The sequence below is a fragment of the Coenobita brevimanus genome, chromosome 65 (genome assembly GCF_032717465.1).
Source record: "Coenobita brevimanus isolate Jiangsu-jjx chromosome 65, ASM3271746v2, whole genome shotgun sequence".
NCBI classification, from domain to species: Eukaryota; Metazoa; Arthropoda; class Malacostraca; order Decapoda; family Coenobitidae; genus Coenobita; species Coenobita brevimanus.
Genome location: NC_137018.1, coordinates 37,891,595 through 37,918,564, shown reverse-complemented (window position 1 = coordinate 37,918,564; position 26,970 = coordinate 37,891,595). Strand labels below are relative to the sequence as shown.

Below are 26,970 nucleotides of genomic sequence, written 5' to 3'. Positions count from 1 at the left end.
GGGCCAGACTCCCACCCCAAGCCCCGAGGGCCAGACTCCCGCCCCAAGCCCCGAGAGTGTGAGACCCTTTGCCACCAGCAGCCCCAGACGAGTGATGATGCCCCTATGTGTGATCCCATGGCCCCTGAATATGGAGGCCCCTGGCAGAACTCAGCCCTGTCAGTAGTGAGGCTGAGTTGTTCCCGCCACCCTTGTACCTGACCGCCATTACACCCAGTCCCGAATGTGAGTGACAGTGAAAGCACAGTGTCAGTGATATAGTGAAGTAACGGCCGAACAGTAAATTATCGGAATATGGGAAGTCAGTGAGAAAAGTATCAGTAGTAATATAAAAGAGAAGTGCAATAAATAAGACAACAGTGAAACCGTGAATACGGCAGAGCAGTGAACTAAATGTCTAAGTGAACACGCTGCCATATAGTGACATAGCCTCACCTTAAAATCATACGGAGGCCCCAGTGTAAGAACAGTAATTAACGAATGACAGACAAGCCAGTTAAACTGCCAGCAGTGAAAACAGTGCTTCGAACTCCACCCAATAGACAAAACCCAGACTCTCCCAAGCAGTAATGTTCAGCTTCACTGCCCTAAGACTCCTGATTGTAGTGCTATTCACCTTACCTGATCTTGTCCCAAGTAGTATCCTGTGTGATACTAAAGCCCATAATCTAGTCTTAAGAATTATAATTGTTCAGTATAATTACTCTTGTGACATCTACCCGTTCCACTGTAGACTTTAGCAATACACACGTAAGGTTGTTGCCTTGAGTTTTTGTGTCCTGCCTCTCGTCTAAGCTCCGGTCTAGAAAGAGAACCCAGCTACACCCTAGGCATTAGAGGGACAGGAAGCCGACCCTACAAGACCTAGCATTACGCTGGTGGACAGCGGTGGTTCTTGACCCGGGCATAAGAGAGAGGTAATCAGGAAATACTGACAAAATGGCAACCAAACCTCATGTGCAACTGCCTAAATTTGACCCCGAACAGTATGATGTTCACACATACCTGGTAATTATTAAACCTTTGCTAGACATCGGGTTCAAAGACTATCTATCTATCTATTTACCTAGCCTGCTTTCCCCAAGGAAAGGGAGGTAGCCGAGACAGGACGACACACTCCCCATTTACTCATCCATTCAAACACATTCATTCGCATCTTAGCCCCAAAGGGGAGAACGGACAGATCCTCACCGCACCACACCACACAAGGGTCAACTGCGCAATGCAATCAGTGACATCCGCAGCAGGGCCCAACAACAGAACTGGTTTACCCCTGCCACATCATAACAGACCCATCCCCTTACCCGCACCTGACCTGACTAGCTGATCAGACCAAATGCAGGAGAATATCCCCTCAGGGCTGCATCATCACTTATTCATTCACAATTTCTCTTCATTTATTTCTGTTGAACCACTTAGAAATGAAGTGACAAGGGAAACTTATATGAACAAAATTGATGAACAACTTGAAAATAGGGATGACGAGATCCAAACTTGGGTCGAATTAGAAAACATTATAAGAAGAATTGCAGAAGAAGAGTTAGGAGTAAAAATGGTAGGAGGAAGCAGAAAACGACATACACCGTGGTGGACGGAAGAAGTTAAGTTGGCAGTGAAGAATAAAGTGAAGAAATTGAGGAAGTGGCTGAAACATAAAAGCCCAGAGACAAGACTTGAGTATATAGAGGCAAGAAATGAAGCTGAGAACATAAAGAGACAAGCAAAAAGAAATGTTTGGAAAGACTTAGGAGAAGCTTTAGAGGAAGATCTCAGAGGAAATAAAAAGAAAATATTTGGACTGGCAAAATCATACCGTAAAGACAAAACAATGATCTACAACTTGAAAGATGACGATGGTAATATAATCACAGACGAGGATAAAATCAATGAACGATGGCAAAACTACTTTAAGAGACTACTAAACAGAGAGACAGTAGATCTTGAGGAGTACAGAGATGGATTGGGTACAGAGTATGAAGTACAGGACGAAATTGATGACTTAATAACAATGAGAGAACTCGAGGACTCTTTGATAAAGATGAAGAACGATAAATCACCAGGCAGCGATGGAATACCTATTGAATTGATCAAGAATGGAAGTAATCGACTAAAAGAAACAGTGTTAAGAGTGGTCAATGAAGCATGGGTAAATGGAAAAATTCCACCGGATTGGGGCAAAACCATCATAGTGCCCATATTTAAAGGAAAGGGTGATTCGGGACTGTGTAATAATTACAGAGGCATATCGCTTATAAACCACATAGCTAAACTCTACGAAAGAATTATAGAGAAAAGAGCAAGATCTATAATTGAAGACAGACTAGGAGAAGAGCAGTTTGGGTACAGGAAGGACAGAAGCACGTCGGACCCGGTATTTGTACTCAGAATGGTGATGGAAAAATGCTGGGAGTATAACAAGGACCTATATGTTGCCTTTATTGACCTGTCAAAGGCTTTTGACTCAATTCCTAGGAAAAAGCTTTGGAGGTGTCTTGTAGAGGAATATGGAATTACTGGGAGATAGAAGAGGGCCATTAAGAGTACATATAACCCTCATCAACGTAAGGTTCGAACGGGGTATGAAAAAGATACTTGGTTTGAAGTGGAAACTGGGGTGAAACAAGGAAGTGTACTATCCCCATTACTGTTTATTGCTTATATGGACATGATAATTAAAAGATTCAAGGAAAGGTTTGGAAATGAAGAGCAAGGGGATATATTGGCCTACGCAGATGACATCGCATGTTGGAGTAATAGCCGGCCACAACTAACAAGAGCTTTGGAGTGCTGGAGGGAATGTTTTGAAGAAGCAGTAGTAACAATAAACATAAACAAAACAGAAATACTCACTGTGAAAAAGCAAAATGATGATGCGGATGATATAGTAGTTGGGGGCGATCAGGTCAAAGAAGTAGAACTTGTAAAATATCTGGGGTGTATTTTTACGAAGGAGGGAGATAAGAATAAGAGAGAGATCACCGAAAGGATAACTAAATATAGCAGATGTGTATGCTCTCTATATCCAATACTCAAAGACATATGTACCACTGGAGGCAAAGAGAACTATATTCCAGTCTATTTTAACACCTATACTCACATACGCATCTGAGAGCTGGACTCTGACAACCCGAGACTGGAGCAGAGTTCAAGCAGCAGAAATGAGACCACTGAGAGCAATAGTGGACAAAACAAGGAGAGACAGAATCAGGAATGAAACAATAAGAGAAATGGTTGGAGTAACATCGGTGAGAAAAGTAATCGAAAATTCACAACTGAGATGGCTAGGACATGTTGAGAGGATGGACGAGTCAAGAATAGTGAAGGAGAGATGGAATTGGAGACCTGATGGCAGACGATCAGTCGGAAGACCTCGGAAAAGATGGAGAGATGGTGTGGAGGAACTGTTGGACAGACGAGGTATGGATAACATCGAAGCATTGAGAAATCAAGAGGCCTTTGAGAGAACCAACTGGAGACGGCTGATCCACCTGACAGGCTAAATGCCTACCTGGGAGCCGAATGAATGAATGAATGAATTATTTCTGTCACGCACAGCCACTCTTCCTTGCTCAACAGACATCCCTCTCGCATCCAGCGCTCTCTTCACACTGTCCATCCATCCTATTCGTGGTCTTCCTCTCAGCCTTACACCTCTCACATCAGATCTAGTTATCTTTTTCACCAATCGCTCATTATCCATTCTCTCCATATGCCCAAACCATCGCAACACCCTCTGCTCAACTCTACCAGCCATCTCCCGAACAACTCCAGTTCTCCTTCACACTCCATCATTTCGCACCCGGTCCATACGCGTCACTCCACACATACTCCTCAGACACCTGATCTCCATTACATTCAAACTTTTCCTCTCTGCTACACCCATATTCCATGTTTCAGCCCCATATAACGCAGTCGGTACCACAACACCCTCATACAGCCTTCTCTTTACATCCATTCTAAGCGAACGACATTTAAACACTTTTTTCATTCCTCCCAGCACCTTTCCTACTTCATTTATTCTAAACTTCACTTCTGCATCTATTCTTCCATCCACAGCAACATGTGACCCTAGATATTTAAAACAATCTACCTCCTCAAGCAACTCACCATTCAAAACTATATTCATCCCCCTACCATCTATCAACCTTGTACACTTCATCACTTTACTCTTATTCTCATTTACTTTCAATTTCCTCCTTTCACACACCCTTCCACCCTTGTCGTCAAAGACGACAAGCAAAAAATCACGGTTACACTCCTGCTACTGGGCAAAATGGCAGCCAATATCGCACCCAAGATCGTCCCGGGGCTCACCTGGCAGAATTTCACGAAACTCGTGATTCAGGCCATCACCCCATCACTAGGTAAAGTGGTGGCACAATCCCAATTGGATAGCCTAACTTTCGATGGCAATTTGGATGACACTCTAATCCAGGCCAGACGCCTGGTCACTGCTGCCTACCCAGAGGCAGATGAAATCCAGGAGCAACCCACTTTCAATACTCTCCTCAGAGTGCTCCCCAGCATGGTCAAGGAGCACTTTACAATCCATGACCCTACCGGAGACATGGATAAGGACATCCAACTGATACGCTGCCTCCTGACCTCCCGCCCTTCATCCCAGCAAATCAAAGTGGTGAAAAAGTTCCCCACGAATATCCCGGCTCCTCCAGTCAAGCCACGTCCGCCTATGCCCCACACCAGCCCCACCCCAGCACCCAGCCTGCCTAGGGCGCACCCCACCCACTGGTGCCCCAGTTACAAGGAGAATCCCAACCTCATTCTGGTGAATCCCTCGGAGTTCTCTGCTAGCAGCTCCAGGTGCCCACTGCACGACATCAGGGACCAATTAGAAGCTGCCAGGCGAAAAACCATCACTCCAAGCTGACGTAAAGTCTCCTCCTTGGAGAACGAGAAATCAGAGGACAAACCCGCACCCACGGAGGATACCGAACCCGGGACAGGAACCGGAGGAAGAAGAAGGAGGCCTTCGGCAGTTGGATTTTTAGGACTACCCCTGCACCTTCCCACGGTAGCAGGGGCCACGTCTCCCAAATACCACCCCCCAGTTTACTACAAGATGAAGCTGAACGGGGTGAATGCCAGACTTCTGGGCGACACGGGAGCGGCCAGATCCTGCCTGTATAGCCATTACTTTTCCCGTCACAAGTCGACCTTTGGCCCACTGTTCCCGACAGCTACTCATCCTGTGGACACGGGGGATGGCCCCCTGCCGATCCGTGGGGAAACATGGGCCCAGCGTGTCGACATCCATCAACCAGCATCGACTCACCACAAGTTCATTGTGTTCGACTCTTCCTGCCGCTATTACAATGGATATCTGGGGCTGGACCTGCTGCAGAAGTTAGGAGCCACCATTGATTGCTGCAACAGACAGCTCCAGTTCCAGAAATCACCCCCCCCCCCTTCCCACTCAGGCCGTCTGCATCTGCACGCCACGGCCCCGGCCAGAAGACTCCATACCCCCTCCTCTTCTCCCCCGCCCCCCTGATCTCCCTTCCTTGCCTCCCTTATTTCCTGCCACCATTTCCTCCGCTGTCACCATTCCCCCCCTCCACGAAGACTGGGTGCCCCTCAACCAGTCCTCAGGTACCTCCATCCTGCTCTCCCCACACCCACCCTGAACCCTCTTGGCCTGCCTCCTGCCCCCAACCTTCCTTCCCCCTCATCACATGGCAGCCCGAATTGCCAACCTTGCCCCCTCGCCCCTCACCCTCCCTAAAGGGCTCATAAATGGAGAGATGGAGGAAGCTGAGCCCTGTGCCCTCTCCCCCTCCTGCTCCCCCACCCCTCTGCCCCTCATTCCCGACCATCTCTCCACCCACCAATCAGACACCTTCTGCTGCCTCCTGGATTTTCAGGACCTTTTCGCAGCAGGACCTGCCGATATTGGACATACCACCTACCTGGCTCACGAAATCCACACGACAGTCCCATCAATGCGACAGCCATCCCAGCGGAAGAACCCCAAACAGAGGGAATAGGAAGACTGCCAGGTTCAAGAGATGACTGAAGCCGAGTCGTCTCCCCCTCCACCAGTCCCTGGTCCTACCCCATCGTCCTCATGAAGAAGAAGGGTGGCACGATGTGGTTCTGCATGGATTACCGCTGGCTTAATGACATAACCACCAAGGACGCTACTCCACTCCCGTGCATAGACGACTCCCTAGATTCCCTGTACGGCGCCTCCTGGTTCTCCACCCTCGACCTCCAGTTGGGGTATTGGCAGGTCCCGGTGCGACCTGAGGACAGAGGCAAAACTGCTTTCTGGGCCAGCAATGGGAAACATTATGAATTTAATGTTTGTACCCCTCAGCCTCTGTAATGCCCCCGCCACCTCAAGACTAATGGAATCTGTCCTCAGCGGCCTCACATGGGAGATCTGTCTAGCCTACTTGGACGACGTCATCATCTTTAGCAAGACCTGGGTCGACCACCTTCATTGCCTTCATTGGGTCTTCACCCAGATCCGACAGGCACGCCTCAAACTCGGGCCCTCCAAGTGCGTCCTGGCCACCAGAACCGTCTCGTTCCTGGGACATGTCATCTCCCATGCTGGCATATCTCCCGACCCAGACAAGCTCCGTGCCATCACCAACAATGAAAACAGTGCCACGAACTCCACCCAACAGACAAAACCCAGACTTTCCCAAGTAACAGAGTTCAGCTTCACTGACCAAAAAACGCCTGATCGTAGTGCTATTCACCTTACCCAATCTCGTCCCAAGTAGTATCCTGTGTGATACTAACGCCCATAATCTAGGCCTAAGGATTATAAATGTTCAGTATAATTACTCTTGTGACATCAACCCATTCCACTGTAGAATTTAGCAATACACGCATAAGGTTGTTGCCTTGAGTTTTTGTGTCCTGCCTCTCTCTTATATGTCTAAGCTCCAGTCTAGAAAGAGAACCCAGCTACGCACTAGGCGTTAGAGGGACGGGAAGCCGACCCTAAAACGCCTAGCATTACACAGCGTAATAATGATATGTATTGCTTTCTACTTATAATAAATGTTGAGTAGAAGGAAAATGATAATACGTGTTCGGTCTCATTGCTTTAATATTTTGTATACCCATCCCACTGAGCTCTATAATATGGAGAGGCTTTCTCATAGCTAACACAGGGTAACTGATGTACCCGCCGCCAGGGTGGCGCTGCTTTAGTAGCAGCCATGTTACACCTCAGCTGATGCCCATGGTTTTTGAACTGAGGTGTTTGTTGGGTTTTTTAAAGCAGCCGATGATTCCTTAATATATAGTGCCATGGTCATCTGTGCAGCTTCTGGATGCAAAAATGAATACAGGAATTCATCAGAGAGAGATGGCATTACATTACGCAAGTAAGAAATATACTGTATCTTGTTGCTAATTCTATTAGATTATTGCCCCCCGGGGAGGGGCGGGAAGATTCTTCCCCGGTATCCCTGCATGAATGAGGCCACTAAAATGGGCCCATTTATCTCCAGTCTTTCTCTCTATGTCCTCTTCTCTTCTGTTCACACTCTCTTGTAGATATTTCCATGTTTCTTCCGGCCTTTATCAACCTAGACATTCGGTTTCATGACATGGATAGTGCCATAAAGGGTAAGTTCTGCACTGCAGCAACCTATGGCGTTGTTTTATACTCATTGGCTAAATGTACCCGATATAATTTGTTGAACCAGGCAGAAAAAAAAATCATAATCCATATATGTTTTTGTATTATAAGCAAAAAGTGTCTCATTATTAATAATCACTGCTAAGTGGAAATGAAGTATTTCAATTTGAATTTAAGTGTCGGTGTTTCAATATGGCCGCCAAAATCACACGTCCGCGGTGGAGATAGCTTCTCCATATTATAGAGCTCAATGACCCACCCCCTGCTTCCAAAACAGCCTCTAGATGTCGACGCATGGATGCTACTAACTCAGCCACACCCCATCCATATAAACTCTGAAACATCTATCTGAAGCATTTAACCGCCCATCTAAAACAAACAAATGAACTCATGCACCCCTGCCAGACTATCGTACAAAAAAAAAAAAAAAAAAAAAAAAAAAAAAAAACAGTCGTTGTCTCTTGATTTAATACCCTTCAAAACAATTTATTTGTTGTCTTCTATAGGTAATAGGTGTTGAATAGTAGGAAAATAATAAACGTGCGAGTTTCATTATCAATCCCCGGCGGAGCGCTCAGGGTAAAGCAAACACATCCTATACCCCGCCATATGGCTCATTCTTACTTATTATTCCAACTCTTGTAATGGGATTGTGATATGGCAACGCTAGATAGCGGAGAGGTGAACAGCAAGGACCCACCCACATAGCCCAGCTAACGTTCGTTTCGCATCGGACATCCCTGGGGGTAACGATAGTTTTCCTTATGACTGTACATCGGTTCGTAAAATATACTGTTGTTCCTGTGATGCTGAGTGACCCTTGTCTGTCTGGCAAAGCAAAACCATCGACCGCTAGCAAGGAACCACCTCTACAGGACCGTTCCATGCTGTGAACCAGTGTTACCTAGCGACAGCAGCACCTCGCCATAGCATGGCGCGGAGACGTGTGTGGAGGTTTGGTTCCCGGGTGGATGTCGCATTTGCGTCTCCACCCATTTAACAGGGGCACCATAGTAAGCTCCACATGACCGTGTTACATGGTTATGTGATGGCCACCCTGCGTTGTAAATAGCTTCCTGGGTTACAAGAAACCACTATAGGCTTTTTACTCAGTGCACAGCAAGAAGTGGAAAGAAGAGTAATAAAAGGCGACAGGATGGACGGGAGAAACAGGAAGAGAGAAGGGCAGCCATAGTACATGAATGACAGAGCTGAAAGAAGTAGTAGTCAGTACTACATCAAGTGAGTGGATGATGGTCGCCACCACCTACGATCTCAAAAAATAAGTAAATCAGAAAATGAATCAATCACAAACCGCAAAATCAGTCAGAAAATGAGTAAATTACAAATAACAGCATACTGAATCAATAAATCACAACTTACAAAGAGAGAGAGAGAGAGAGAGAGAGAGAGAGAGAGAGAGAGAGAGAGAGAGAGAGAGAGAGAGGAGAGAGAGAGAGAGAGGATTACACAGGATTACACAGGAAAGCAAACAGCAACAGACCTTATGGTCCTTTCGAGGCTGCTTGTTAGAGAAAACTATGACTACAAGATCTAACTCTACATGTTGAAGGATAAGGATAGGAAAGCAAGAAGGCTCCCCCCACCACCAAACCCTCCTGGAAAAAGTGAGAAAAACCACCATGCAGCATGGAAAAACTGACATGGAAATTTTATAGGAAACACTGGAAAGGAAAAGTCACATTCTATAATACTTTATCTATAAGCTACCCGATAGAGTAACCTGAAAGAGAAAGTAAACAAATAAAATAATAGTTACCGCATGACATTATAAACCAGTCACATTGAGTTAATGGGAAGTCTGTGGACATAACGTGGAAGCTACACACTGCACAGTGTGGATGTTTAGGGTGGTGCAGCAGCCTTGCCTGGCGCTTTTAAGGTAGGCAGCAGTCAATCAGGCCCTAGCTCCGTTTGCTCCACTGAGACAAGGAACTCTCCCATGTGGGACAAGTACACAAGTTTCATCCTGAAGCAGTGACCCCTGGTACATTATAATATTCCCGATGGTGGTCACTTGACTAACAGGGACCCTCAGTGATCCACAGCCCATCACAGGTCGAAAGTAAGAGTAGTGACCGTTAACTCACGGTTATCTGTGCAGCTCCTAATCTGTGCTTATATTGCTTTCTTTGCGCTGGGGAGACTGAGAAAGTATATAGAGACGGGTGTCTTAGATAAAAGGGGACTGCACAGTGCAGTGTGGATGTGCAATGCACAGAGTGGATGTTTAGGGGTGGTGCGGCAACCTTCCCTGGCGCTTTTTAGGTAGGCAGCAGTCAATCAGGCAATAGCTCCGTTCACTCCACTGAGACAAGGAACTCTTCCATGTGGGACAGTACACAAGTTTCATCCTGAAGCAGTGACCCCTGGTACATTAAAAAAATCCCGATGGTGGTCACTTGACTAACAGGGACCCTCAGTGATCCACAGCCCATCACAGGTCGAAAGTAAGAGTAGTGACCGTTAACTCAGGGTTATCTGTGCAGATCCTAATCTGTGCTTATATTGCTTTGTTTGCACCGAATAAATTGAAAATGTATAATATCGTGACGCAACACTATGTACGGGTACATTGTTTACGGGGTGTCTTGTAGACTAAGGAGGCATGAACTTCCATGTACCGTAGCTATAAAAGCAAGTTATTCGGACAGAAAAAGAGTCAGCTGAGGATTTTCGTGCAAATACTTGTCTAATTTGTTTTTGAATGTCTCAATTGAGATACTGTTCACGGTATCTGAGGGTAATCTGTTCCAGATATTTACAACTCTGTTAAAGAAGAAGTATTTTGCTTCGTGGGATTGGAATCGTTTTCCCATGATTTTGCAGCCATTACTTCTGGTTTGACTCGACCGGTCTATATCAAAATATTTATTCATGTCTAAGTTGTCATATCCCTTCATGATTTTGAAAACTTCAATAAGGTCCCCTCTTAACCTGCGCTTCGTTAGGCTAAATAATTTAAGTTCTTCAAGGCGTTCCTCATATGGTTTGTTTCTAAGTCGTGGTACCATTTTTGTGATTCTTCGCTGAATTTTCTCTAATTTTTCAATGTCCTTTCTGTAGTACGGAGACCAGAATTGCACACAATACTCAAGATGGGGGCGCACTAGCGAGTTGTACGAGGCAAGTATGACTTTTTCCGATTTAAACTCGAAAGTTCTTCCAATAAAACCCACTAGCTTGTTTGCAATTTTTACCGCATTGGTACACTGCTTGCTTGGTTTTAGGTCATTTGATATTATCACACCAAGATCCTTTTCACTGTCTGTACTTGATAACTGAATATTGTTCATTTTGTAATTTGCATGGACATTGTTACTTCCAATATGAAGTACTTTACATTTTTCTGTGTTGAATTTCATTTGCCATTTTTCTGCCCAGCTTGCTAAAGTATTAAGGTCATTTTGTAACTGTTGCCACTGTAATTTTGAAGTGACTTTACTGGTTATTTTAGTATCATCTGCAAATTTGGATACTTTACAATTTAGACCCTCATCAATGTCATTTATATAGAGAGGAGAGAGAGGAGAGAGAGAGAGAGAGAGAGAGAGAGAGAGAGAGAGAGAGAGAGAGAAGAGAAGAGAAGAGAAGAGAAGAGAGAGAGAGAGAACAAAGAACATGCAAATATTGGCTCTCATTCCCTCTCTGCCCCTGCACAGCGCCATGGCCCCCAACTCCCCCCTCCTGCCACCCACGGCCCCCGGCACCCCCCACTTCCTAGCCCGCGTGATGGCCATACCCGCCCTTAACGACGCCATCACCATCGCCTCCCAGTACTACAATTCCACCAAGGTTAGTGTGGCCGGAATGGAAGGTGGGGAATAACGCCGAGCTATCCTCATATACGAGTATACTCGTAAACCACAATGCAAACACAAGTCTCCTTACATCAACACGCACTAAGAAAAACAAGCTTCTTTGCATAGGTAGTCCTTCAACTTCACCATAAGAAAACCCCCTTGACCCCAGAACAGATACGGAACACTATAAAGAAAAGAAACTCTATAAGCACAGGGAATTATGGCATCAACAACCTCCTACAGAAACACTTACGCCCACACGGCATCCAGACCCTCGCAACAACAGCAAATACAGTACTAACACGCAGGAGTGTAGCATTCCCACCAGGAAACATGGAACAAACATTACTATACTTAAACCAAACAATGATCCAACACACCCTTCTTCCTATAAACCCATAGCATTGCTCTGCACAATATCCAAGATAACCGAACGCTTAATTCTTAAAGTCACACCTCAAGTCCCGCTTTCTCCCTCTCAGCACTACACTAACACCTTACTAACCAGCCTCACAGAACACTCATCTGACGGCATAAACTTTGCATAACCCGCAAAGCATACACCTCTAACTACAATAAACATTAGTAAAGCTTTGATGCTTTCCCTCGACGCAAACTAATCACCAAAATCAACAACACAAACATGGAGAACAAAAACAAACGCTGGCCTATCAGCTGCTTATCTGGTAGACATCATTATTTTAAGCTCCATGGCACAGACATCACGAATACACTACCATCCTAACGGAGTTCCACAGGGCTCCGTTCTCTAACACATTTTATAACCTACACATGCATAACATTCCTACATCCAAAAAGTCCATAAACATTGCCTCATATGCAAATGACATTACGAAAACAACCTCGCACCACATCGCAACAGCCTGCAACAAGACTACCTCAACATACTTCAGGCAAGGGTCGAGGACAACAGGCTGACGATCGCACCAGCTAAATCCACCACCACACTCATCAGCTGCAGCAAGCACGAGAACAGGTACTCCCCTGACATCACAATGTACTGTACCTGTGTCCCACATCTCCTCCATTTAAATGCATGGAGTGACATATGACATCGGACTCAACTTCAAGGACCACATACAAGACATTAAGAGGAGGTGCACTCTCAGACTCAACGCACTCTCTTATCAGGGAGACTTTAGGGAAAAAAAAAAAAAAAAAAACACTCTCCCTTCTCTCCAAGTAATATGTTAGAACAGGGAAGTCTTGTGCCTCCCCGGCACTGGGTTCCATCCTATCTATCACCCACTGCAACACTTTGCAGGTCATACAGACAGACGCCCTATGCATCATCAATGACTTCACTAAAACCACTCCCACACTTAGCACTTTGAAACTAAAGTCCTTCCTGTCTGACTGATTGAGTAATTACAATAAAATCACGGCAGCGTAACAACAGAGCTCACTGCCGCTGTACAACACGAGGGAAAGCAGAACAAGGACTATACTCGTATGTATAAATATATAGAAAGTAGAAAGAAAGAACGAAATAATTTGTGTGTGTGTGTGTGTGTGTGTGTGTGTGTGTGTGTGTTCTTACCTTACCTAATTGTTCTTACCTAATTGTATCTTTACAGGAATGAGTCAAGCTCGTATTGTCCCGTGTCTTAGACCATATTTATCGTACATATCCTTAAATTTGTGAATTGTTTTGGCACACACTATTTCATTCGGTAGTGCATTCCATTGATCAATTGCTCTGTTTGGGAAACTGAATTTCCTTACGTCTTTATCACCTCTCTTCTTATGCAGTTTTTTGCAGTGTCCTCTTGCTGATGCTTCTCCATATGTTAAGTAATCATTTATGTCTATTTTCTCCTTTCCTGATATGCACTTATATAGCATTATCATGTCACCTCTTTTCCTTCTCTCCTGTAGTGTTGGTAGATTCAGTTTATTTAGTCTTTCTTCATAGCTTAGGTCCCTTAAGCTTGGTATCCATCTTGTAGCGGCCCTTTGAACTTTTTCAATCTTGTCTATATGCTTTTTGAGATGAGGACTCCAGACTACTGATGCATATTCCAGGGTTGGTCTAATGAATGATGTTATTATCCTTTTTAGCATGTCTTCATTTATGTATGTGAATGCTATTCTCATATTTGCAAGCAGTGTATACATGTTCCGTACCTTCTCGCTGATGTGGTCAGCCGGAGATAGTCTGTTATTGATAATCACACCTAGGTCTTTCTCTCTTTCTGATGTGTATAGGGTTTTATTTCCTAACTTATAATCCCAATCAGGTCTTTTTCCACTTTTACCAAACTTGATTACATGACACTTGTCCACATTGAATTCCATTTGCCATGTACTACTCCATTCATGAAATTTATTTAATTCTTCTTGTAGCTCCCTACAAGAGTCTGTGCTAGTAATTCTCCTTTGTATTTTTGCATCATCTGCAAACATATTCAGATAGCTCTCATTTCCAGTGTTACTGTTTATATCATTTATGTACACTAAAAACATGATTGGTGCCAGCACCGAACCCTGTGGTACTCCACTAGTCACTTCTTTCCATGATGAGTAGTTTCCTCTTAGTACTGTCCTCATTTCTCTTTTTATGAGAAAGTCTTGCATCCAACAAAACAGTTTGCCTCGAATTCCTCCTTGATGGTACAGCTTCCATAAAAGTCTTTGGTGTGGTACTGTGTCAAAAGCTTTCTTGAAATCTAAATAGATACTGTCCACCCATCCTTCCCTTTCCTGTATTGTGTTTGTTACTCTGTCATAGTAGCTCAACAGATTAGTAACACATGATTTTCCTTTTCTGAAACCAAACTGTCTTTCTGTTATCATACTGTGTTTTTCTAGATGATTTACCCAAGCTTTTCTTATAAGTTTTTTTAATACCTTGCTTACAACACTAGTCAGTGATACTGGTCGGTAGTTGAGAGGATTTTGTCTATTTCCTTTCTTGAATAAGGGGACTATATTTGCTTTTTTTCCAAATATCAGGTAGTTTCCCTTGACTCAAAGATTTCTTGAAAATTAAAAATAATGGTTTACTTAACTCATTTGCACATTCTCGTAACACCCAACATGAAATTTCATCAGGACCACTTGCTTTTCCTCTGTCTAATCTACTTAACTCCTCTTGTATTACTTTTTCTGCTATTTGTATATCTGGTAGTATGTGTGGACATGCGTGTTCCACATAGTCCCTCTCAAAATTTTTTCTTCTGTAAAAACTAATTGGAAATTCTTATTTAGTGCTTCACAAATATCTTTCTCTTGTGTATAAGTGATTCCCTCGTCCGTGATGGATTGTATTATATCTTTTACTTTGGTTTTGCTTCTGATATAGCTGTAAAACAGCTTTGGTTGATCACTACTTTTATTTATTATATCCTCCTCAAACTGTTTTTGGGCTTCCCTCCTTATTCTTGTATAGTCGTTTCTTGCCTGTTTGTAATTATTATATGCCCTTTCACTATTGTGTCTTCTGTATCTATTCCACAACAAATCTCTTCTTTCTTTAGATTTTTTACATTCTGTATTGAACCATTTCTGTATTTTCTTATCTGCTTCTTTGTGCTGTGGGATGTAATTCTGGACTCCTATTTCATAAAATTCACAAAATTTTTTATATACAGCATTTAAATCTTGTCCTCTAAGCTCATTTTCCCAATCAACTTCTAAGAAATACTTCTTTAGGTCTTGATAATTTCCCTTTTTATAGTTTAGTCTCTTTTTGTAACTGTCAGTGCTGTTTACTATGTCATATGCTATCCTGAAGTTATAATTTAGTACTGCATGATCGCTTTTGCCGAGTGGAGGGTGATATATTAAACTGTCAATGTCATTTTCTTGCCTAGTAAATATTAGATCTAGCACTGAAGGTACATCAAGTCCTCTTTTTCTAGTGGTTTCCCTCACATGTTGCGTTAAGAAAAACTCTTGTACGAGATCCAGGAGCTTTTGGTCCCAGCGGCTTTCTTGGCTATTTATATCTAGAGTATTCCAATTTATATTTGTATTGAAATCCCCAGTTAGTATAATTCTTTCCGATTTCTCTTCCATTTTATGTAGCAAGGATCTTATACTCTGAATTGTACTCTCTGCTAGGTCCTCATATTCGTCTCTTTCCCATGTGTTTGATTTGGGTGGCATATACAAATTGGCTACAATTACTTTACCTTCAGATGTGTCGATCTCTACTGCAATCAGTTCTACTTGTGATGGTATATCTAGGTTTATTTCCTTGACTTTTAGATTTTTCTTAGTTAATATTATAATTCCTCCTCCTTTTTTTAAATTTCTGTCTCTTCTCCATATATTGTATTCCTCTAAGTTTAGTATGTCACTGGATATCCTTGGTGTTAATTTTGTCTCAGTTAGGCATATTATTTGTGGTTCATTTTCTCTGACATAATCATTCATCTCTAGTAATTTAGATACCATTCCATCCACATTTGAGTACATCAACTTTATCATTTTGTTTATATACTTGTCATGACATGGTTCTACTAACTTCCTCCTTTTTCTTCCATCCTGTTTGTGTAACACTTTCGTACCTGCAATCCTATTACTTTGTAAAAAAATTTCTTCTTGTCCTCTTCTGATCTTCCCTCATTTTTTGTTTTTGCTTCCTCCCTTTTCTCTTTCAGTAATTCCAGTTCCTCTTGTGTTAGACATCTTTTTATCCATACATTTTTGAACTCCTCTTTTTCCATAAGATTCTTTGCATTTTTTAGTATCTCTTCCACAGTGTTTACACTCTGGAAAGTCACCTTTAGAGGTCTTGTCTTGCTTTTCTCGTATTTCCCTAACCTTTTGTGTTCCTCTATGTCTTTACTACAGATTTCCTCTGATACTTCTTTCAGTAAGTTCATTACATTTGCCATCTCCTTTTTGTCTCTAGTGATTTTGTTTTTAATTTCTTCCTCTTCTATACCAGTGATTACTATTGATTTACTTATTTCTACTGAATCTCTGACTAACTTTGGATTGTTTTGGATTATTCTTTTCACTTCCTTTTTAATGCTTTTTTCCTCCACCCTTGTTTCTAAGTCTTTCTTTACTTTCACCATTTCAGCATACGTGGTTTCTACATCATTTTTGTAGCTTTGCACAGCTTCATTCACCAGTTATCTTCTCCTCAATATCACTGCTCTGGTCCATAAGACTGCTTGCTTGTCTAATTGTCTCTGTGTCATTTTTTAACTCTTCCATAACACTCTCGTGATTAAATACTGTACTTCCCATTTCACTCACTTTCTTCCTAAGGGTATTCAATTCCACTGTTAGTTCACTGATGGTTGTGTCTTTCTTATTGGCCTCCCTTCCCAGTTTTTCTATCTCTTCCTTTTGCAAGTGCATTTGCTTCTTTATTTCATCAATTTCATTTTTGAAAGCCATTTCTAGATTGTGTACACGTTCAACCAGTCTATTGTGAGTCTCCACTTCAACCAGTTCTTGGTAGAAATCGTCATTTTGCTTTTTACTTTTATCCCTTTTCTTTTCCAAATTTGTTTTACTGAAGTATGTATCCATTTTGAAATACTAAATGAACAGAGTATGTACTTACAGTGTGCACGCTTTCCCGGTCTTTCTGTAGTATAAACAAACCCAGCTGACTCAACGCATCGTGGTTCTTTGTTGTTTCAACCAGTCTTATTTAAACTTATTATTTCTTTTCCTTTTAATAATGAAAAATCATTTAGTCTAACCTGGTACAGAGCTTGACTCATTCAAAGATACTTATTTAGGTAATGCCTCTGGCCGTGTTGAGCTTGTATGGAGCGCCGGTACAGACGTCCACATCCGACGATGCCGTGTGTGTGTGTGTGTGTGTGTTGTTAAGGGAACAAAAAAGTCAAACTTTCCCCTTCAGAGGAACGACGTTGTGGGCGCGGCAGTGAGGGCGACGGAGGCCAGTGTCCGGGCGGTGGCAACGAACACACTCCCTCTGGCCACGCCCATCATAGAGCGAGTGGGCGGCTGGGACGAGATAGACAGGTGGGCGTGCCAGGGACTTGATAAAGTGGAGAAGGCGGCGCCCATTATCACACTGCCCACTAAAGAGGTACGGCTTGAGTGGGGTGGGGGTTGGTGGAGCGTGTGGGCGGGAGCGGTGGGAGACTGTGGGTGGATGGAAGGTATGTGGATAGGTGGAAGTTTCAAGAAGGTTGGGGTTGGGCGAGGTAATGTGGGTGGAAGGGGGTGTAGCCAAGGTGAGTTAGGGGTTGGGTGAGGTAATGTGGGTGGAAGGGGGTGTAGCCATGGTGAGTTAGGGGTTGGGTGAGGTAATGTGGGTGGAAGGGGGTGTAGCCATGGTGAGTTAGGGGTTGGGTGAGGTAATGTGGGTGGAAGGGGGTGTAGCCAAGGTGAGTTAGGGGTTGGGTGAGGTAATGTGGGTGGAAGGGGGTGTAGCCATGGTGAGTTAGGGGTTGGGTGAGGTAATGTGGGTGGAAGAGGGTGTAGCCACGGTGAGTTAGGGGTTGGGTGAGGTAATGTGGGTGGAAGGGGGTGTAGCCATGGTGAGTTAGGGGTTGGGTGAGGTAATGTGGGTGGAAGGGGGTGTAGCCATGGTGAGTCAGGGGTTGGGTGAGGTAATGTGGGTGGAAGGGGGAGTAGCCAAGGTGATTGGGAATATGTAGGTGTGTGTGGACAGAAGGGTGGACAGGTTGTGTTCATGTGGGGTTGGAGGGAGGTTATGCAAGGGAGAATGGAGGGTGGCTCGACCGAATGAGAGGTTCAAAACTAACACTTTAATATCTACGTATTATATATATATATATATATATATATATATATATATATATATATATATATTTTTACCAAAACTATACGGTAGTGTAGCAGATATGTAAAACTGACCCTTCAGCAACAGACTTCTTTTAAAACATGGAGCATTTAATGATGCAAATGTACACCTTTAACGGGGTACGTGGACAAGTTTACAGCTTGTACGCTGTAGTCCAGATTATTCGTACATAGCCTGCATTTCATAGTTTGTCAAAAGCAAGAGAATTACAAAAGTTAAAACTGATTTCTTAATTGCATCTCTAACGATTACCTTCCAAATGGGAGAAGATATAACTTAATCAGTAATAAAAAACGAGCCTTGCAAAGATAAAAGGGAACATAACTTTTCAAACAGTCCTTTTTCTCTCTCCTCACAGCCTTGTACAGTCACGCGTACTAATTTCTGCTCAGGGGTTACCCCTTCCTTCTCCCCTCTACCCTGGACAGAGGGAAGGGGGGCATCACGAACAAGTCTACCCCGTGTGTGTGTGTGTGTGTTGATATTCGCCCCGCACATGTAGGGGCACGGGCAAACAGAGAGCCCATCAGGGAAATGGCGGAATCAAGCTCTCGATTCAGAGCAAAGCGGGAACAGCAGGCTGAAGGACGAGGGGGAGCAGGAACAGCAGGCTGAAGGACGAGGGGGAGCAGGAACAGCAGGCTGAAGGACGAGGGGGAGCAGGAACAGCAGGCTGAAGGACGAGGGGGAGCAGGAACAGCAGGCTGAAGGACGAGGGGGAGCAGGAACAGCAGGCTGAAGGACGAGGGGAAGGCGGCAGGGGCAGGGGAAGATGCGATGGTCGGTGGAGAAAAACGGCTGGGCAAAAAGGCACCTTAAGGCTGCTCATCAGAGTCCGAGATGTCGGTGTACTCGGAGTCGCGATCTATATCCTCATACAACTCAGGGTTAAGAGAGTACTACGTAGTACTCTCTTAACCCTGGTACAACTCTAGCTCCCCCGAGTCCCTAAGGCGAGGTGGAACGCCTAATGGGGAGTCTTGAAGGACCCGGCTGAGAGCTAGAGTTAAGCCGCGTTCGAACCTGGCGGCGAGGAGCTCACGAGCACACGCAGCATCGTCGGACTCAGCAGAGGATGGCAGAACAAGGGCAGGTGAGGGGCTCGCAGGCAGCGGATCGGTGGTGGAAGTTGTGAGATCCACTCCCTCAGCAGCAGGTGGAAAAACGGGGGGGGAAGGGCCCTCGACGTCGCGGTGGTCGGGCAAAACGAGGACGGCAGCCCTTTCCCCCTCGGCTGCAGACGACAAGGAGTGGATCTCAGCAACGGTGGTGATGGTGTCAAGCTCCATGGCCGTGGTCGGTGCCAGGTCGGTAGGGGGAGAGACACGAGCCGGTCGCCCTGTTGAGGGGACCGTCCAGGCACAGCCGTTTGCACGGTGTACGGCGGGGCCGAGGTGGAGGTGGCCAGGACTTAGGCTGCGCAGGAGGCCACCGGGGACGACGATCTGGGCGAGGGGCTGAATGTCTGTCGTCGCACACGCTTTCAACGGTCAAGATTTGGACTATATTTTTAGAATAAATTATTACCGTATTGAACTGCATTCTCAAATTGAAAATATTCACCATCATTGTAATCCAGTGTCGTCCACTGCACAATTCTGGGTTCCAGTGCTTACCTTTTCACTTCCCCCAGCTGTCTCTCTCTGAATTTAATTTTCCCACTCACTCTTTCTTTTTAAATTTATATAACTTTCTCTTTGCTTCTCTCCCCCTCTCCCCCTTCTCTCTCGTTCTTTGTCTTAAGTCTTCCCCGCCTCTCCCCCCTCCCCTCCCCCCACCTAAGGCCTGATCAGCAATCAGTTATACCGTCACCGCTCCTTCGTATATCGTGTGTAGGCAACATTTATCACACACACTTAGGTCAGATGTATGGAAAGCTATATATATATATATATATATATATATCAAAAGCACTCTATATATATATATATATATATATATATATATATATATATATATATATATATATATATATATATATATATATATATATATATATATATATATATATATATATATATATATATATATATATATATATATATATATATATATATATATATATATATATATATATATATATATATATATATATATATATATATATATATATATATATATATATATATAATTTTATTTCTCATTATGTGCCAAGTTCAAATAGAGAACACCAGACCAATATTCGTAATTTTAATTAGAGTGACCCTTTTCACTTCCCATAGCTGGGTAGCTGGGCTTATAAACTGCACACACACACACACACACACACACACACACACACACACACACACTTAAAATTGCACTGACATGGCGACCACAAATATAGTCATTCTAACAACTGGATCTGTTGGCTCCAAACCTTCCCTGTCCCAGTCAAACTCATCATTCAATAACCGGTTATTGAATGATGAGTTTGACTGGGACAGGGAAGGTTTGGAGCCAACAGATCCAGTTGTTAGAATGACTATATTTGTGGTCGCCACGCTGTCAGTGCAAAATTTAAGTCGTGTGTGTGTGTGTGTGTGTGTGTGTGTGTGTGTGTGTGTGTGTGTGTGTGTGTGTGTGTGTGTGTGTGTGCAGTTTATAAGCCCAGCTACCCAGCTATGTGAAGTGGAAAGGGTCACTCTAATAAAAATTACGAATATTGGTCTGGTGTTCTCTATTTGAACTTAGCACATAATGAGAAATACAATTATATATATATATATATATATATATATATATATATATATATATAGCTTTCCATACATCTGACCTAAGTGTGTGTGATAAATGTTGCCTACACACGATATACGAAGGAGCGGTGACGGTATAACTGATTGCTGATCAGGCCTCAGGTGGGGGGAGGGGAGGGGTGAGAGGCGGGGAAGACTTAAGACAAAGAACGAGAGAGAAGGGGAAGAGGGGGAGAGAAGCAAAGAGGAAGTTATATAAATTTAAAAAGAAAGAGTGAGTGGGAAAAGTAAATTCAGAGAGAGAGAGAGAGAGAGAGAGAGAGAGAGAGACAGGTGGAGGAAGTGAAAAGGTAAGTACTGGAACCCAGAATTGTGCAGCGGACGACACTGGATTACAATGATGGTGAATATTTTCAATTTGAGAATGCAGTTCAATACGGTAATAATTTATTCTAAAAATATAGTCCAAATATTGGCCGTTGAAAGCGTGTGCGACGACAGTTTAGTCATGTTTACAGGACATGAGAAAATTTGCGTCTAATCAGTAACTGGCAGCTGGAGGTGGAGGGTGGGGGAGTTTGGGGCAGAAGGCGGGGTAGACTTGTTCGCGATGCCCCCTAGGGTAGAGGAGAGAAGGAAGGGGTAACCCCTGAACAGAAATTAGTACGCGTGACTGTACATTTCCTCTTCACAATTTTCATTCAGTCTTCATAATTTCCAGTGAATAAATGCTGACTTATTTCATTCAACAATTTTCAGTTCTAAATCCCCAGGAGTATCTAAATAATAAAGTCAAGCTGTACGAGTATATGTGTGTATGTTGTATGTCTAAGCGTTTGTTCGTTTCTTTCACGAGAATGGTAATAGATATCGACCAAATTCATTTTGCATTAGATCGGGGTAAGTCCAGGGAGTGTCAGAAAAAAAACTGAACAAAGATTTTGTGCATCGCGCGCGACGCGACGGCGCGAAATTGTCAGAAATCGCAACACGTGAAAAAATGCAGAATATATATATATATATATATATATATATATATATATATATATATATATATATATATATATATATTCGGCTTTTTGATCGGAATTGGTCATTGCGAACTCAATAACGGTATGGAAACAAAGTGGCATTTGCAAAAATTTTATGATGGAAAGGCTATTAGTCCCACAGATTTTTGCCGGAAAGCACTAGTAATATAATTCAAGACTACCGCGCTAATTACCTTCTTATTTTATGGAACAATCATCAGCGACGATTAAAGTATATGGCCAAGTACCATAGTTTGCTTATGATTAGTACCGTAAATACAAGTTCACATCCTGAACTCACTATTTATCACATATGTAATGCAATTTTTGGATTAAGAATTCTTCGGTCTGCATTAAGGAAATACTGTTATAATTAGGTTAATATAATTCCATTAAGAATATGTCATTAGGAACAAAAATTTAGTTAATACATTTTAGTCATAAGAAAATTTGGCCAATACGTAATATTTAAGATTGAAAGTCATTGGAGCAAAATTTGACCTCCACATCTTTCCCTGTAGCCCTGTAAGTTCCCAGTCACTATTTCTTAATTCCCAACTGTAAATGTAAATACATGGGCAACTTTAAAGCATTTTTTTTTGTCATTTTTTTTTTTTAATACGAAATTCCTAAATTATGTGAACGTGGCTGCTGCAAAAGAAAAACTGAGACATTGAATACAAAACCAGCGATGTACGAAAACTGACCTTAGCATGCCAATATATACATCTAGTCTGTAGCAATAATCAGAAGTGCCCCCTCCCCCTCCCCCCCAAAAGAAAAACCTAATTTCTCACTCAGTTCTTTCAAGCACAAAATTCTCACTAACTGCATAACGAATTTATCTGGAAGAGAGCTGGTTATGCTGTAATAAAATTTAGGCAGGTGTCAGACTATTACTACAGTACGCCAACTTATTCAAACAGTGCACCACCTATTTTTAAACCACAAAAATCAATAAATAAATACAAGCAGAAAAAGAAAGCCCCTCAAAACAATCAGAAAGCTTGAAACAAAGCCACAAAAGAAAATCAGAAACAAAACCATAAAATAATCCCAGAAACAAGCCAGAAAAACAAGGAACTCAATGAAGAATAAAACAAGAAAACCAAATCCAAAACACAAAACATTAAAACATACACACACACACACACACACACACACACACACACAGTCATATGAACAACCTTCACACAAGGTGCAGCTACTTGTGCAATAAACAAGGCTTGTGGAAGTTATGTGGTGAGGAACCTGGATCTTAGAAGATAATTTTTAGCTAGGCCACGAATGAAAAAAAAAAAGTCCAGGTCAAAACAGAGGCTTTGCATGATATGCAGTTTTTCATCTATGGGCAAGATATATATCAGTTTCAAAGCTTTAAGACAGGGCCAGTCAGGAAATCAGCTATGTCTTTGCGTGGGCACTACTGTTCGCTGCATTAAGTAGCACACGGACTGATTAGTCCTACTGTAACAGAAAGGAAAGAAAAACTGACTCCAGTTCAGAATTTGCCAGATGTTAACAATGCAAGTTTTTTTTTTTTTTTTTTTTTTTTTAATATAGCCTATACTAACATACTCTGCATTAAGACTAATACGTAGGGAAATGTGTGTGTAAAAACTGATAATCCCTATTGCTTAATGTGCAACTTAGGAAATCATTTACAACGCTGGGTGGTAACCTTATAACCAACCAACACGTTCCCTACGTGATATCAAGTGGGTTGGCGGAGGGTTAGTGCCCCTCCCCGGAAAACAGCTAACTAAAAAAACGAACAAGAAGCCTCGGACCAGGACTGACCAAAAGGTGACGGCTAAGGACCGAACAAAGGACATGGTACGGATAGCTACATGGAATGTAAGGAGTGCAAATAATGAGGTGAAATAAAGAGAGATTGTCCAGGTACTTGAGGGTGTGAAAGTGGATGTATGTGGATTAACTGAAACTAAAAGGAGAGGTGAGAGTGTGAGAAAATGGGAGTATGGATGGGGTATAGGTGCAGGAGTAGGTGAGGATAAGATGACAAAAGGAGTGTGTATTGTTGTGAGTAACAGATGGAAGGAGAATATAGGAGAGTATTGATCAGTTGGCTCAAGGATTGTGTGGGTAACATTGAAAGTTGGAATACAAATGTGGGCGATTGTATGCGTGTATGCGCCAACGCAAGATCGTGCAAGCAGAGTGAGAGAAGAGTTCTGGACAAATGTGGAAGTATGCATAAAAGTTTGAAAGGAATGAGAGTGTTTTTGATTGAAGATGTGAATGGAAAAGTAGGGAATGTGAAGGTGGATGGAGTAGTTGGTGAACGGGGTGTGCCTGCAAAGATGGATGAGAATGGCAGTGCTTTAGTGGAAATTTGTGCCGGGAGGGGGTTGGTGATAGCCAATACCCTTCAGGCACAAAATGATCCATAGGTGCACATGGCGAGTGATGAGAAGGATGGGTGGTGAAGTGAATGAACGGAAGGCATTGTTGATTATGTGTGTGTAGATGAAAGGATGAGAAGGTTTGTAATGGATGCAAGAGTATGTACAGTAGAGGTTGGGGGAGTGAACTTTCTGACCACCACTTACTGGTGGTCAGAATCAAAGTCCAACTGAAATGGAGAAATAGAAGAAGGGAAGGACAGGAGGTAGTAGTTCATATAAGGAGGATGGAAATGTTACAAGAGGATGGAAAAAAGACAGAGTATAAGAGGGAAGTGGAGGAGCGATTGAGTAAATATGGACTGGAGCAGATGGGGGACGTGGAAGGTGTGTGCAAGATATTCACAAAAGAAATTTGTGCAGCATGTGAGGTGGTGTGTGGGGTGAAGAGAAGACGAAAGGGAGTGCAGGCAACAGCATGGTGGAATGATGAGATGAGAGAGGCTGTGGCACAAAAGAAGAAAGCATATAGTGAGTGGATGAGAAACAGGGGCGCGGAAGAAGTTGAGAGACGGAAGACAGAGTTATATGTAGGGAGGGAGAGAGAGGTGAAAAGATTAGTAAGAGAATAAGAAGAGAGTGGATGAGGAATTTGGAGGGAACTTGAGTGTAAAGTGGAGGGAATGTAAGAAAATGTTCCGGTATGAGGTAAATAAAGTTAGACAGGGTGCCAAAGAAGTTAGTACGGGAGTGAAAGATAAAAATGGTAGATTACCAATGGAGAAGGGAAAGTGAGCAGATGGAGAGAACACTTTAAGGAATTGTTGAACACAGAGAATTAAAGTAATGCGAGTATAAGTGGCTGAGGAATGGCTGGGAGAAGAAGGGACGTGAGAAGAGGAAGAAATCAGTAGGATGGAAGTCGTGGAAGCAATGAAGAAAGTTAAAATGGAGAAAGCCCCAAGAACAGATGGAGTGTGTGGTGAAATGCTGAAGCACGTGGGAGAGGTAGTAGTAGAATGGATGTGGAAGATGTGCAGATTGGCCTGGGAGGAAGGTAGAGTCCCGGAGATTGGAAGTCAGGTATAATTATTCCCCTGTACAAAGGAAAAGGGGGAAAAAGTGTGTGGTAATCATATGGGCATTTGTCTTCTTAGTGTAAGAGAAAAAGTATATGGTAGGATACTTATTGACAGAGTTTGGGAAATAACAGAGGAATTAGAGAAGAACAGGGAGGTTATATAGGATGGGAAGAGGTTGTGTAGATCAGATATTCATTCTTAGATCTTTAGTCGAAAAGTTTCTAGAGAAGGGAAAGAAGTTGTAGGCGGCCTTCATGGATTTAGAGAAAGCATTTGACAGGGTGGATAGACAAGGACTGTGGAACGTATTAAGAATATATGGAGTACATGGGAAGTTCCTGAAGGCCGTGAAGAGTATGATGAGGGTACTAAGGCTGCAATGCGTGTGGATAGTGAACTGAATGAGTTTTTCTATTTGAAGATTGGATTGAAACAAGGATGTCATGTCTCCATGGGTGTTCAATCTATATATGGATGGGGTTATAAAAGAGATACAAAGTAGGGCAGTAGATGCTGGAGCGGCCCTAGTGGGAGAGGGCAGTGTTTGGAAACTCCCTGTACTGTTGTTTGCAGATGATACTGTATTGTTAAGTGAAGACGAAGGGGAGCTGCAAGACTTGGTGGATGAGTTTGGGAGAGCGTGTAAGAAACGGAATCTAAAGGTGCATGTAGGGAAAAGTAAAGTTATGGTCTTCGAGAGAGGTGAAGTCAGTGAATATACAGTGAGGTTGGATGAGGAGGATATGGAAAATGTGAGTTCGTTTAAGTACTTGGGTAGTGCGATGAGTAAGGATAGAAGGTTAGAGGGTAAAGTGCTTGAATGTGTACAACAAGGAAGAAGGGTTGCTGGTTCCTTGAAAGCAGTGGTAAGAAACAGGGAAGTGAGCATGGAAGTGAAAAAGCCACTAAATGACAGTATTGTGATACCAACTCTAACGTACGGAAGTGAAGCTTGGACCTTGTTGGAGGGACACAAGTCAAGAGTGAGAGCAGTGGATATGAGTTGTTTGAGAGGAGCCTGTGGAATCACATGGAGAGACAGACTGACAAATAAGGAAGTGAAGATGCGTTGTGGTGTGGATGTGGATGTGATAGGAAGCGTTAGGAGAAACACACTGAGGTGGTTTGGCCATGTGGAGAGGATGGAGAGCGAGAGACTGATAAGGAGAGTGTATGTGGGTGAGGTGGAGGGGGAAGAGGGAAGGGGAGGCCAAGGATGAGCTGGAGGGATGGAGTGGAGAGGTAGAGGAGAGAGGGGTGTGTGAGCTGAGAGCAGCAAGGCTGGCATTACGGTACAGTACGGTACGGAGTACGGTACGGTACGGTTGATATTTAGGCTGAAAGTACGGTACGGAATTACGGTACGATTTTTTCCGTGAAGTACGGTACGGTACGATTTAGGTATGGTAAAACGAGCAAAATTCCGTACCGTACCGTACCCCAGGCTTAAATACATGATAATGCCTTAGAGAGTACATGCAACTACGAACTCCTTGTATATTTGACTAATTTTGACATTTTATTCAGACACACATTTATGCAGCACTGGCAAGCCATGAGTATTTTGACAGGTAAGCTTCAGGA

The 26,970-nt window shown here is 43.1% G+C and overlaps 1 protein-coding gene across 1 annotated transcript in view; it reads left to right on the top strand.

Annotated features, from left to right (window-relative positions):
* LOC145404974 (perilipin-5-like) overlaps positions 1–26,970 on the top strand; it is an 82,187-nt gene that overhangs the window by 8,606 nt on the left and 46,611 nt on the right. The window contains exons 2-3 of the mRNA XM_080276477.1: positions 11,305–11,437; positions 17,300–17,491. Of these exons, the coding sequence (XP_080132603.1) occupies positions 11,309–11,437; positions 17,300–17,491 (321 nt within the window). The 5' untranslated portion in view covers positions 11,305–11,308. The remainder of the gene's footprint in view (positions 1–11,304; positions 11,438–17,299; positions 17,492–26,970) is intronic.